The sequence below is a fragment of the Talpa europaea genome (genome assembly GCF_964194135.1).
Source record: "Talpa europaea genome assembly, chromosome: 1".
Classification (NCBI taxonomy): Eukaryota; Metazoa; Chordata; class Mammalia; order Eulipotyphla; family Talpidae; genus Talpa; species Talpa europaea.
Window position 1 is genome coordinate 33,898,891 of NC_140073.1, and position 14,935 is coordinate 33,913,825.

General features: G+C 34.4%; 1 protein-coding gene across 7 annotated transcripts in view; it reads right to left on the bottom strand.

The window, feature by feature from the left end:
• Positions 1-14,935, bottom strand: part of SBF2 (SET binding factor 2) — a gene marked incomplete at both ends in the record, with an annotated part of 316,628 nt that overhangs the window by 134,248 nt on the left and 167,445 nt on the right. For all 7 annotated transcript variants that reach the window (XM_084251933.1, XM_084251932.1, XM_084251930.1 and 4 more), the window contains 3 exons: positions 4,010-4,159; positions 5,495-5,604; positions 6,862-7,066. In XM_084251933.1, coding sequence (XP_084108059.1) covers positions 4,010-4,159; positions 5,495-5,604; positions 6,862-7,066 — 465 coding nt within the window. The remainder of the gene's footprint in view (positions 1-4,009; positions 4,160-5,494; positions 5,605-6,861; positions 7,067-14,935) is intronic.

The window sequence follows — 14,935 nt, forward strand, 5'->3', positions numbered from 1 at the left end:
AATTAACTCTTGTGTTTGATATGAGATAAGGGTCAAAGTTTACTTTTTTTTCCATGTGTATATTCAATTATTCCAACACTATCTGTGACCAAAAAAAAAATTATTCTATGTATTGTATTATTTTGGCACCCTTTGTCTGATTTTTTCCACTAATTTATTGTGATGTTAGTAATACACTATCTCGATAATTGTGTATAGTAAATCTTGAAAACAGGTAACCTGAATTCTCCAATATTGTTCTTTTTCAAGATCATGTTGGCCATTCAAAATCCTCTGCATTTCTATAGAATTTCAAAATCAGCCTGTCAATTTCTAGAAAAAAAGTCTATTGAAATTTTTATTGAGATTGCATTCAATCTATAAGTCAATTTGCAGAGAAATGGTTATCTATAAAGTCTTCCACATACTTTTTTTTTTTTTAAATGTGGAATGAGCTGAGTTTAGGGTTTTGTTTTGTTTTGTTTTGTTTTTTTAATTAATTAATTTATTTATACAAGCACTGGGTACAGTCAGAAGCACGGGAGGGTGAGAGAATTCACCAGAGCCAGAAGAGGGAACAGAACAGGCAGACTGATGAAATACACTGCTTGGGGGAGCAGCGGGCGGCAGGAGAGGTCTGCGTGCCATGTGGGACCCTCGCTGGTGGCCGGGAATTGAACCATTGCTGCAGAGGATGCGGGCAGCTTTGCAGCCCAGCGCTCAACCGCTACGCCACAGGGGAAGCCCAGTCTTCCACATACTTTTAATGATTTAAATGTATCTGGTTATTTTCCTTAATTCCTTATTGTCTTTTTTTTTTTTAACTCAACATTTCATTTACTTGTCATATTCAAATAACATATTCAAATTGGAAAATCCCAATATGCAAAGTCTTTGGACATGTAAATCTGTTGTTTGTTTCTGTTGACATTAATTCATACCAGTTCATTCCCTTTAAATTCTGAGTTCATATTTCATTGAATTTAACATGTGGAAATCCTGACTGTCTACCTTGGGCTTTCTTATTCTGGAATATATTTATAATAGCTTCTTCTGGAGGCAAGAGTAAGGGGGCATGCTACTGAATAGGGATAATTGTATTCCTCTTCCAGTGTCAGTGTCCTAGCTTGATGCAAAACTGCCAGGTTTTAACAGCCTCTCTTTATAGAAACCAAGGCTTAATTGAGCTTACAAATCTGGTTTTCCAACTGCTGATTGCTCAGTTTGTAGAGGGATAGACCTATTTAGAGATTTCATTTTCTTTTTGGAAAAAGTCTATCAAAATTATGAATTTTTTTCTTTGTTACAATTTTCTGAGATCATTTCTGTTTCAGTGAAAGGGGCCTTTATAGCATACAGTTAATTGTAATGCTGCAAATGGATGACTACAGTAGGCTTTTAAATTATAATTTATTGTGGGCCTCCCCGGTGGCGCAGCGGTTGAGCGCTGGGTTGCGAAGCTGCCCGCGGCCTCTGCGACGCCGGTTCGATCCCCGGCGGTTCGATCCCCGGCGGTTCGATCCCCGGCTGCTCCCCGGCCACCGGAGGAGGGTCCCATATAGCGCGCAGACCTCTCCTGCTGCCCGCTGCTCCCCTCAGCAGTGTACCTCGGTCCTTCTGCCTGCTCTGCTCCCCGCTCTGGCTCTGGTGAATTCTCTTACCCTCCCGTGCTTCTGACTGTACCCAGTGCATGTATAAACAAAACAAACAAACAAATAAATAAATAAAACATGCCTCTATTAAAAAAAATTAAAAAAAAATAAATTATAATTTATTGTTAAAAGATCTCAGCTAAGATCTTGACACTGAAAAAGTTTTAATCATAAACCTACTAAAAATAGAAAAACTTAAGGCCATGATATTTTGGGATTTATAGCATCTCATAATAAATACTGAAATATGATGTTACTTAAAATGAGGTGGTATATAGGAATAGTCTATAAGCTTTATAAATCAGTCCTTTGAAAACTCATCCTGGCTGAAAGAACCTGACAAACAAAATAGCCCCTTGGCAGTACTCATGTTCCATTTAATTTTCCCTTGAGGAAGGAAAGACAAAATAACTTCAAGACTATGAAAACCAAATGACTAAAGTTTTTGAATCACTACCTAAAAATTAGTTCATTTAATTAATATTTCTTTCTTAAAACACCAACACAGATGTTTGGCTTCTATGCCTTGAAACTCTATGCTTTTGTAAAAATTAAGAATGTCATGTTAAATCCACAAGTGATGGTGTTATAAGAAGAATATAAATACATATAAACCCCATGTCGGTAATAAATAACTCATTAAAATAAGAATACTGACTTAATAAAATAACACTAGTGATAAGTGAGAAGAATCTCTAATGTTAAGGAACAGCATGTGCTGGAATGAAAACAGAATCTATGTATTTATAAAAAAATGAATTATAAAATATTGAGTGCTTATCAGTCCAGGTATATCTGAAAGCAGCAAAAAAACTATGCATACTCCTTTTTCCCCCAGAAATATTATTCGAATGAACATGGGAAATGCTCACTAGTACGCTGCGATTTACTAATTAGTATATGCTAAAATTAACTGTAGAGAAAGCCTTTAGTTCTTGAAAAACAAAACTCCTAAAACAGTTTTTATAGTTATACCAATTACAAGGAATCGGGAAATCACCTAATTTGTCTTCATTATTTTGTGAGAAAAATTTATCTTATAAGATGATATAAATATTTTGAAGCCAAATAGAAAGGTTTTTTTTTTTTTTGTATTTTACAGATACAAAAAGTGATTAGTAAATACTGAACAGAGCAAATTCATTTATCAAGTGGATTATCTATCATTTATTGTCCTGTCTTAAAAGTATAACTGAAAACTGGCTGAAAAGCACTAGCATGAATACAGACAGTAATATATAACTTAATTTTTAACAATGACTTATTCTCAGAAAGGTAACTTAAAAAACTAGTAAGATAATCTAATATTTTATGAGTGAAAACTCTTAATATTTATGCCAAGTGATACATGTTTCTGACAGAAATGGTATGGTTATTGACTGTCTATCCTATTAGCTCTAGATGATTTAAGAACTGGTGACATACCAGTAATTATTTAATCTCCTGGAAAAATAAGATTCTCAAATAAAAGGGATAATGTGAAAGAATTAAAAATTACCTGTAGAGATGGTCCACAGGTACATGAAAAAGTGTTTATCACTTATCATCAAGAAAACGCAAATCAAAACTACAATGAGTTACCAACTTACACTTGTGAAAATGGCCCACATTAAAAACAACAACAAAAAAAACAACAACAACACAGAAACAACAAGTGCTGGTGAGGCTGTGGAGAAAAAGGAACCTTCCACACCGTTGTTGGGAATGTAGACTGGTCCAGGCCCTATAAAAGGCAATGTGGAGGTTCCTCGAAAGACTGAAAATGGATCTGCCATAGGATCAAAAAATTCCATTTCTAAGCATCTACCCAAAGAACACACAAAGAAAACTAATTTGAACTGCACTCTTATGTTTATTACAGCCCTATTTACAATAGCCAAGATATGGAAAAAAACCTAAATGCCCAAAAACAGATGAGTGGACTAAGAGGACGTGGTATATATACACAATGGAATACTGCTCAGTGATCAAAAAAGATAAACTCATGCCATTTTCAACAATAATGGATGGAGCTGGAAGAGATTATGCTAAGTGAAATATAAACAAAGAAGAGAAAGATAAATAGTGGATGGTGTCACTTATACATGGAATCTAGAGAAACCAAACAAAGGGTCAAACAAAGACAGACTGTAAAACCAATCCTTAAAAAAGTGACCATAGATCTGAGGCATCCAAGGGGGAGGAGGCAAGAGGGAGGATGAGAACAGGGGCAGAGGGTGGGGGGAAGAACACAATGGACTATTGTGGAGGAGTATGGGTGCTTTGGTAGAAAAGCTATGATGACCACAACTAAGGGGAGATATCCCATATTGTCAAAATATTAATGAAGATGTAAACCAGTGGTACTTCATTAATAAAAAACAAAACAAAAAAATTACCTGTAGCGTACAGTTCATCATCCTTATTATGTAATCAAACTGCTGATGGTCTAATATTGCCCGGTTTTGCTGGACATGCAAACCCAATTCATCAGTGAGACACTGTCTTGCTGCCTTTCCTTTAAGGGCTCTCAGTGCAGCAGGAAGGGTCTGAAGACAAGTGAGACAGAAGTAAATGAGAGGGTACAGCTGGAAAAAATAATTTTCAATCACATTAAAAACTGAGTATATAAACCATTTAACAGTTGTAAGTAGAATTAAGCTCCCAGAACAGAGTTGACTGTTAATAAAAATATAAACTAGATGGATTTATAATTCTTTTTACTTATAAGTCACAGTAAAAAATAAGTAATGGAATACATTTAAAACCATTAACCTTCACAAAAAAAAAAAGACAAAAAAAAACAACTCATCAAAACTATGGTCACCAAAGTAATTGTTAAGACCACGGACAACCTTCTTTCAATAAATGGCCATGTTTCCATGGCTAGAATAAAAGGAAAATTTAAAATGACAAAGAAAAACAAGTGATTCAATACTTTTAAACTGGTCAGCTATTTAATCATTGTCAGGTTTAATATATAACTGGAAAATTCTACAATCTCTTCTCCTCAGTTTAAAAGCAAAAGAAATAAAAGGATTCAAAACAAGAAATATCTGGGTTCACATATTAAAACTATTTAACTTCATTCCCATATAAATGCCTGTTTCAGTTCATTATTGAATGTCTAGTCAATCGACTTTACATAAAGTAACAGGTTTACTTAACTTTGAAAACCAAATTTGCTCTTTGTTCAAAAGCTGAGAGTAGGAGGTATAATGTTTTTACAGGCAGGTATAACAACAAATAGGATGTGAAAGAGGAAAGTAAGAGAAACAAAAGAAAGTGTAAAACTTCATAAACATAAGAAAAAAATAAGACATAAGAAAAAATGGAAACCAAAAAAAACCTCAAAACATAAAGAGGCTAGCGCTCATTTAGTGTAACGGTAAAAACTTGACTCTTTACATTCTTTACTAGTCTGGGGTAGTAGACATTCAACTGTGGTAAACCTCTGAGAAAGGTTACATTGTGTTGGAAACATGTTATATTAAAGAAGGTAGGAAAATGTACATTAATGAGGCACGTTTACATCAATGCTAAAGTTTCTATTATTTGTAGCTGATACTAACTAGATTCTTAGTAATAAATAAAATTACATTTAAAATGCTAAGCTTCTAAAAAAAAGTAGGCCCAAATAGGATTTAATAAACAATGTTCCAAAGTTTGAAGAAAAAAAGAGTGACTATTAATATTTCTCTGGTAGTCATAAATGATTTGGCTAAGATTTTAGATCTTAGACACTGTTCACTGAACATGATCAAAACAAGGCAAGGGCACTGAAGGAAAGGAATTGGTGAATTAGAAGGCAGCTGACCAACTAAACATCTACATCTGAAAGGGTAATGATGAATGTTTGCTTGGGAAAGATGGCATTTTATTACCTTTTCAGTCTCCAATGTTTTATTTTCAAATATGAATGAGATGCAGTTTCTAACAACTTCCAATCTCTGTGCACTATTGAAAACTGTTGTCACCTTATCCATTATCGAAACTAATAAAGGAATACAAAGAAAACACAAATAAATGTAACTTTTGGCATTTACAAAAGCAAAGGAAGATTACTGCTTATAGTTTACATGATTATAACTATTTCTACGACCAACACTTCAAATTCATTTCCCCCTCCTCCCCCCCTTTGTTGCATGGCATTGAAGATATTCCATTTCATTACTTGATGACATTTTCGGTTTTGAAGTGTCACGTTAATCTATAGTATATTGAGGATAATTCACAGCATAAATGCCATTGCTACTCTTTACTCATGTAATTCATATTGCAAAGTAAAATTATATTAAGCAAAGGTAAACATCTATTTTTAACTTTAATTCTTAAATCAAGAGACTCATAATACCATACATGACAAACCCACAGTAAATATCATACAATGGTGAAAAAGCAAAAGCCTTTTCTCTAAGATCGGGTGCAAGGAAAGATGAAATATTACCATTTGCAACAAAATATAAGGACACAATGTAAGACGCTATAAGGAGCTTGAGGGAATTATGTGTAATAAAGTCAGAAAGATAAAGACAAATATTAGACAATTTTACATATATGAGTAAAATAAGGATTCAAAGCAGATCAAGTAATAAATCAAACAATAATCAAAGTGAGGTTTTTGAGATGAAGTGGGAATGAATGGGAAAAGGGTCAAAGGAGTAAGTGGTGGGGCAGAGGAGGAGAAGTTCTACATCTTTAGTGGATGTGGAGAAATCAGAACATCCATATGGTACAGCTGTTTGCAACCTGACACTTCTCTAAACATCAGAGATTTATCATATGACCTAGCAATTTTATACCTCGGTATATACCTGAGAGATCTAAAAACATGTCCACATAAAAACACACACATGAATACTCACAGCAGCATTTTTCATAGTAGCTCCAAAGGAGAAACAACCCAAATATCCACTAAATGAATAATGGATAATAAAATGTGGTATATATCCATACAATGGGATATTATTCAGCTATAAAAAACAATGAAGTACTGATACATGCTACATGAATGAACACTGAAAATACTTTGTTAAAGAAAGAAGCAAAGGATCATGTATTATATCTTTATTTTAAAAATCCAGAAATGGTAAATCTATAAAAACAGAAAATAGATTAATGCCTAAAGCTAGGAAAGGAGTAGTTTTGGGGAATGACTGCTAATGGGTATTTCTATTTGGGGAAATGAAATGTTCTGAAATCAGATAGTGAAAATGGTTGCACAATTCTGAACAAATAGACAAATACATACCAACAGGTGGACCTGCTGGCACAACACATCTCTTTTCCACTCGAGAAGCAGGAGGTGCATTTTGGTTCTTAGCAAGGTTTTCCTGTATTAATTCCTGTACCCGGGTTTCATTAATCTTTGGGAAAGGAAGAATATGAACACGCAAGTGGGATCCTTCTGTTGGACGTGGAACTTTCTGGAATGCCATATGAGGATTTGGATTCTCCTGCAACATCAAATATAGGTGAAATTATTCCAAAGTTAAAGTAACAATGGCAAATTGTCAGGAAGGGAGTAGGAGCTAAGAGGGAGACAAACTAAAATCAGACAGATGGGAGACTGCACATAAATTCAAAAATATGCCATGAAATATAAAGTACCAGAATCTTGTTTCTTACATGATCAGCAGCATCTAATATAGCTGATCACTATTCTTACTCTTCCAAGAGCACTTTCTTCACTTGGTTTCTATTATTACATCTTTTGTCTATTTTCATCTCTCTAATCTCTTAATTATAAGGACACCCCAGGGATCCATAACTATTTGGGCCTCTTATCTATTTTTACCCACTTCCTTGGTGATCACTTCCTATCTCATCTCTTTAAAAAATAAAACACCAATGATTCACAAATTTTTATCTCAAATTGAGGTTTCTACAATGTGTAGACATAGTATTTCTACTTGGATTTAAAATAACATCTTACATATATTCAAAAATGGAGTAATCTTTACCTCTTCCAAATCTGTTTTCTACTGTGTTCCCTACTTCAGTAAATGGCATATTATTTTTCCAATCACTCCTATGAAAAGTTTAGAGTCATCTTTACTGCCTTTCTCTAATACCCAATTATCCATTCCCCTGAAAACTTTTTAGCGTTTACCTTTAAAATGGTTATCACTTGAGCACTTTTCAACATTCCCTTGTGGTTCAAGTCAGCATCTCTCACATTACTCAAGTTCAAGTCAGCATCTCTCACTTTACAGTACTGTCATCTCCTAACTGGTCCCTGCTTTTTCTACTCTTGCCCCTTCCCTCACCCTCACCCTATACTTAACATTGCATAGTCAAGTTAAAAACGTAAGATTATAATCTAAATACTCTGTTCATTCAAATAGCTTTCCATCTCATTCAGAGTAAAGTCCAAAGTTCTAAAATAATTTAGAAGACTTCATGAGATCTAGCCTTTCTATAAGACCATGTCATACAGCTTTTTTCATTATTCATTCTGCTCTAGCCACACAGGCCTTCTTGTTTCTACCTCAAAGGCTTTGCATTTAATTGTTCCCTGTATAGAATGCCCCTCCCCATCCTTGCTGTCTTGTTTGCTTAAATACCATCTTTATTTACTACTCTATCTAAAATTACGCCAAGCATACTCCTTACCCTTATTAGTATATTTTCTTTTTTTTTTAGCACTATCATCCTCTCACATACCATAAATTTTGTTTAACTTGCTAACTATCTGTCTTTTCTTACTAAAATGAAGCTCCACAATGACAGACACTTCAGGCAGTCAAAAAATATTTTTTCTACTCTATGTACCTACTGCACCTAGAAACTGTCTGGAAAATAGCAGGTACCCTAAATTACTTCTTACTGTTACCAAATGAGTTGGAAATAATATCCAACACATGTTAGGACTGCAATTATTAACTTGTCAGCTAATATCTTCATAGACATTTAGGGATGAATGACTTTTATCCAGTCAGTTGATTAAGTAGGATTATATTTCAAATACTACAGAGTGAAATATACCCATTTTATAAAGTTCTCTATAGAAGGCTGCTTTATCAACATTCTCAGAATAATTCTAGCATTTATCCTTTGCAACCAGAAAATTCTATCCTCCACTTACCCCTCAAACCTATGTTATTCATATTGTAGATTAAACCCAAAACTATTCCATACATTCTCTACATTAAATGGCCAGCTATCATCTACTAGAGCTACTCCTCACAATTCTTTTTAGTTTATTTGGACCAGATCTAGATAAAGAAGAAACTGGGTCCTAACCATCTGTATACCTCAACAACACGATGAAAATTAAACTCCTTTGAGTATCAAAAAAAGTAGGCTCTAGTTTTGGCTATATTTGTTATATGGTGCTGGATAAATAAGTTTTCCCATTGTATATGCTAAGAAAGTGTATAGTTAAGCTTCTCTTACAAAGTTCCAGAGAAGGTGAAATCTGATATAAAATGTGTTTTTGCCAAAGTACCCCTCATTCACACTATGTAGTTTTTCCTCATATCATTAGTAAAAGGAGGGAAAAATAAGTAAACTTCTATGTCAAGTCTTCATGATCACCACTTTCCATGTTCTAAAATTATGACTAGATTAACAACAGACAAATGTCACTGGTCTGCAGATGCTGAAACTGTAATTTTCTAAAAGTACTAAGTTTACTCTTCAAGTACAATGCCTTGTCAATTCAAAAATTATAAATATCAATTTTCTAAAGCTCATTAATATTTTCTTCAGGCTGGACTGGTAATTCATATGGATTTTTAGGTCTAAATCAAAATCATTTAAGGTATAGTCTACTAGGTTTTTGGTTTTATTTTTTAAGATTTATTTATTTATACAAGCACTGGGGACAGTCAGAAGCACGGGAGGGTGAGAGAATTCACCAGAGCCAGAGGGGAGAACAGAGCAGGCAGACTGACGAAGTACACTGCTGAGGGAAGCAGCAGGCCGCAGGAGAGGTCTGCGCGCCATGTGGGACCCTTGCCCGGTGGCCAGGGATCGAACCGGTGCTGCAGAGGCTGCAGGCAGCTTCGCAACCCAGGGCTCAACTGCTGCGCCACTGGGGAGGCCCAACTTAGGTTTTTACTTATTTTCTTTACAATAAAAATGAAAACTTTAAATATATTTTTCATTATATAAACACAGAAAATTAGAAACCTCAGTGATGCCCATATCTTTTCTAGCTATATTTTATCTATCTCTGTTATTATATATTTTTCTATATTGTTCCAAAAATGACTTAAGGTTGTTTGAAAAATAAGGACATACATGTTGCTTCTAATCAGAATTCTATAATGTGACAAGTTTATTCTAAGCTTTATTAGGAAGATCAAACATCTCAAAACAGTCCAGGTAATCCTGAACAAGAATAAGTGGGGAAGTCAAGTTTCTGAATATCAAAACTTACATAAACTTAATAATAAAGAATGGCAACTGGTATCAGTGAAAGGTTAAAAGGGTTAATGGAATAGAGAACTCAGAAACAGAACTATCTGTGAAAATGTGACAAGAGACAGGTGAAGTGACAATTCATTTAGGAGGAAAGGTTAGAAACTTCAATGAGAAAAATAGTATAATGGAGCATTTTTAGTTGATGGTCTCTGATGTTAGACCACCTGGGTCAAAACCCAGTTTAGTCACTTACTAGTGGTGTGACCTGGTACAATAACAATACACTTACCACTTGTGTTTTAGTTCCTGATCTGCTATAAAGATAATAATATAGTACCTACTTCATAAGGTTCTTGTGAGGATGAGTTATTTTAGGAGTTTCTGGAACACACAGACACACACACAATTCCCCAGAAAAAATCTGAAAGTTGTTTCCCAAAAGTCTAGGGTAGATTCATATGAAAAATTGTTATTCATAGCATATTCAATGGCATGACACCATGCCTATGAAACTAAGACCATCTTTCTCCCAAGATTCCCAACATATCATCAGTTACTTTTATTTTAATGATAATAACAAACACAATAATAGTACTCAATAAGGGTTTACATGCAAATCACTTTTAAAGTTACAGCTATTTGTCATTGAGTGTTTTACTCTTGTAAACAATTTGGAAGATTATAAACCAAATCCATATATAATTTAAAATAATAAGCTTTTTAAAAATCATTTTAAAGGAGTTCAAAGTTAAGGCTATCCTGTAGCTGTAGAAATATTCAACACTGAAGATTGAATCCATCAGGCTATGGGTGAAATGACTAACTTAAATTCAATTGTGCTTAGAAGATTCAAGTTAAGTTCAAATCCAAAAAATCCAGTATTTGGTTTTCTGGCTGCTATGTCTGTATACTGCTGCCCTCTAACGGCAGCAAGGTAAATATAAAGGACACATTCACCACCTTACCACCCAACTTGGTCACACTTGAGAAGAGAGCAGAAATGAGAGGAACGCCACAAATTCTTAGAACATCTGGTTTTACAACTCCAAATGCATCTTGATCAATCCTTTAAAGATCACTGAGTTAATTAAAAACTGCAGCCCAATTTTGTTGTTAAATTTTCTTAAAGTAGGAAATTCATAATTTTGCAATGGAACAAAGAAGCAATCAAATATTCATCTTTGATTAAGAAAATATAAATGTAATTATCAAGTACTTAGAAAACTTAACACATTCAACATGGTAACAAGTTTGTCCAAGGCAACCAAGATGAACCGTCCAAGAAAGCTGGCAAAATGCACTACTGGATAATGATTTCCAAGAAAGCAATCCTGTTTTAAGAATATACTATATTTGTGGGAGCATAGGCATTTTCTCAGACTTGAAAAAATGGCATACACCATCTGTGTTGAAAATATAGATTTCTCTGTCTTCTTTATTTTTTTGGCAGGCTAAATGACAATATATACTAATGCTTAAAGAAAACAAGACTGAGGATACACTTCAAGTAAAAGCAAAGCAAAGTACAGCAAAACAAAATAAAACAAAAAACCCAACCCTACTTAAATTCAACGTAGGCAACAGGCACATTGGGGAAAAAATTTTTCTTCCTACACACTGGTTGCAGCAATGACAAATCAGTGTGAACTTGTTAGAGGTTACCAAGCTTCCTATATTAATTCAGGAATTTAATAATTACTTAATATGTACCAATTATACTTTGAGCGATGTGCGATAGCAAGCTACATGAATACTTTCAAATACAGCCAAACCGAAACACTGCTTAACAGAAATTGTTAAATAATGACAAAATGAATCTGAACTTTTTCAAGTTGTCTGACCGTGAACATAAGAGTAATGGAATAAAACATTCTCAAATTTTCATATTTATAGGCTTTTCAATGACCACTCAATTAAATTACTGTCTGATTCACATAGACAGTGAAGATTCTAAAAGTCAAAATAAGGAGAAATAGTAATAGTGACTGGGCATGGTAAGAATAGCTGCCTAGCCAATAATCTTCATGGTATATAAATCTAGCCAACACTTAATTCGTCTCTAATGGTTTATTATTTTCCTTCTATTTCACTCCAGTTTCCCACACCCCTCCTCCACCAAAGTCACCAAATACTTGTCCTAATTATTCAGGAAACTCCAGAAAGTTAAAAGAGCAGCTAACCTCAATTATAGTTCGTTGTACTTTCATCTAGTCATATTCCTACAATTCATCTTTACTCACTAAAAAGCAACCTAAAGGAGTGGTTTGAAGAAACTGGAAAATTTAGGTTTGTCTTTGAAGGACTTCAAAAGGAAGTGAAGGAGAGACTAGATACACATACCAGACCTCAGTGCAATAAAGTCTTTACAAACATCTGAATAGAATAACCAGATCTCAATTCTAACCCAATAATAAGGAAACAGTCAAATTATATGGTTGGTTCTTGCTTACCAAAAGGGAATTTTAGAAATGTGATTAAAAAAAAAAAAGACTAGTTAAAAATAGAACCATCTGGATTATTTCCCTTGCATTGAGACCATCCTTTCCCCTCCCCTCAACTTCCTGCATGACCCAAGAAAGTAACTCTGCCATCATTCCCCACTTTTAACTTTGTAAAGCATTCACATCAGGAATGTTAGGACCATAATGAACTTTAAAATCTTAGAACTAGAGAAATCTTAGAATCCCAGAAAGTCTGATGACAATTCACTGGGGATTCTCAAATACTCCCATTCAACGTCTAAGTGCATCCTCTTCTCAAGGATACAAGGGAACTAACATGCCTAGAAAATGCCTGGCACTAGTAGGTGTCTAACAAATACATAATAAATGAATAGAATTAATAAAACAGGATAGAATGATATTGTGGAAGGAAAATGTTGAAAAAGTCTCAAAAAATTTAGAATACATCTGAAAGGTGATTTCTCTCTTACTGTGTAATACAATCCCTCCTGGTACTCATTTTTTCTTTTTACAAGAAAAGTGGTGTTTATGAGGAATAAGAGCTGTGTTTATTTTATATTAACTTTAAGAATACATAATTTAAATTCTATGGGGACTACACCTACCTGAGGGGGCTGGGGGAAGCAAACATTGTTTAAAAATGAACAATGATGTAAAAAAAATTTTAAAAATTAATAAAAAAAGAACAAAACAAAAAAAGAATACATAATTCTAGATTTTTTATTGCAGCTTTTAGTTTCACTTTGGGTTAGTGTTAAGTTACATACCATAAAATTTTTTTTTTATTTTTTTTATATTTTTTTTTTTTTTTTTAAGATTTATTTTTATTTATTTATTTATACAAGCACTGGGTACAGACAGAAGCGCGAGAGGGTGAGAGAATTCACCAGAGCCAGAGCGGGGAGCAGAGCAGGCAGAAGGACCGAGGTACACTGCTGAGGGGAGCAGCGGGCGGCAGGAGAGGTCTGCGCGCCATGTGGGACCCTCCTCCGGTGGCCGGGGAGCAGCCGGGGATTGAACCGGCGCTGCAGAGGCTGTGGGCAGCTTCCCAACCCAGCGCTCAACCGCTGCGCCACCGGGGAGGCCCTACATACCATAAAATTTAAGTTCTAGAATGACAAAGAAATTTACTTTGTTTTCCACTGAAGTGACTTGGCACATTCCCTACATAAATTGGTACTCAGTCATGTAAACCTGTTTCAGAACCCTATTTCTGGTCACTTACTGGCTATAAAATTTTGCAGTTCTGGAATAGTCTTGTGAAGACCGAAGAAATAATCACTCATCTATTAAAGGGATCAGTACAGAATCTCAAACTAATTTCCATTTGATATTTTACTCTACATTGACACCCCTCACTTAATCATAGTGGGCAAGGAAAAAAATCCTTTTTTCCCTCTATCTCAACATTCCTCTATTCTGTCTATCTCATAGGGTTATTTCAAGATCAAATACTCTCTTTACAAAGAAGAGAGTAAACTCAGTCATTGGAAACATCACTATATTTGTGATTGGTCATCAACCTAACAGAGTGAAAGAACAACACTGTAGAATTGGGTAGATGAGAATGCCTGACTCTTAAAGTTCTGGATTCAATCACTTAATAGCTATACAATCCTAAGCCAAGTATCCCCAGCAAAATGGGGGGCTGATACCCATCTTATGCTGTTGTTATAAGGATTAGAAATTATATATAAATGCTTAATTCCATGCCTGGTATGTCCTGCTAAACAAACTCAATATTTATTATTATCAAAATAGACCAACAGAAATATTTCATGTGGTTATGCTTTACATTAGTTTTACACAGCCATTATAAATGACATCAACATAGAACACAAATTTTCCTTTGGATAGATCTCCTTTTTTTTTTCAAATTTTCATTTACTATTCAAGAAATAGACTTGTTATATTAAACATAGTAATATGTGGAGTGTAGTGTATCAGTTCAAGATAAAATTTAAAATAACTTCAGAAATCAAATTTTAAAATAACCGAATATAAAATAAATACATTTCAGTATTTCTGCCTTTGGTTCTTAGATTTCAAATACATGTGTCAAAGCAGTGAAGCAGTGACTAATACCCTAATGCCCAAAAAGGTTCACCTATTCAAATAATTGAGCCAAACAATACCAGGATACTGAGCCCAAATCCTAAACTATATTTCCTTAAAATTACATGTACCCTCAACTTTCCCCTAGAAGACCATACTTTCCACTTACTTTCCTTATCTTAGTAAAATAATTTAACTGAAAAGCTTCAAAAGCAGGAGAAATAACTAGTAGTCACTAGCTACAACCCATTTTTCTACATAGAGTGATGTCCCACTCATCTTAAGTCCTCTTCTTTCCTGGTGTCTGAATGATTATTTTACATATTACCAAATCTCAAACTTAATGCATTTCCTTTATACAAGTAATATTTTCACCTTTCAGTTTGTATGGTCACTTGCCAATTGGCTTTCATCTTTCCACTGCTTGCCTATTCAAAA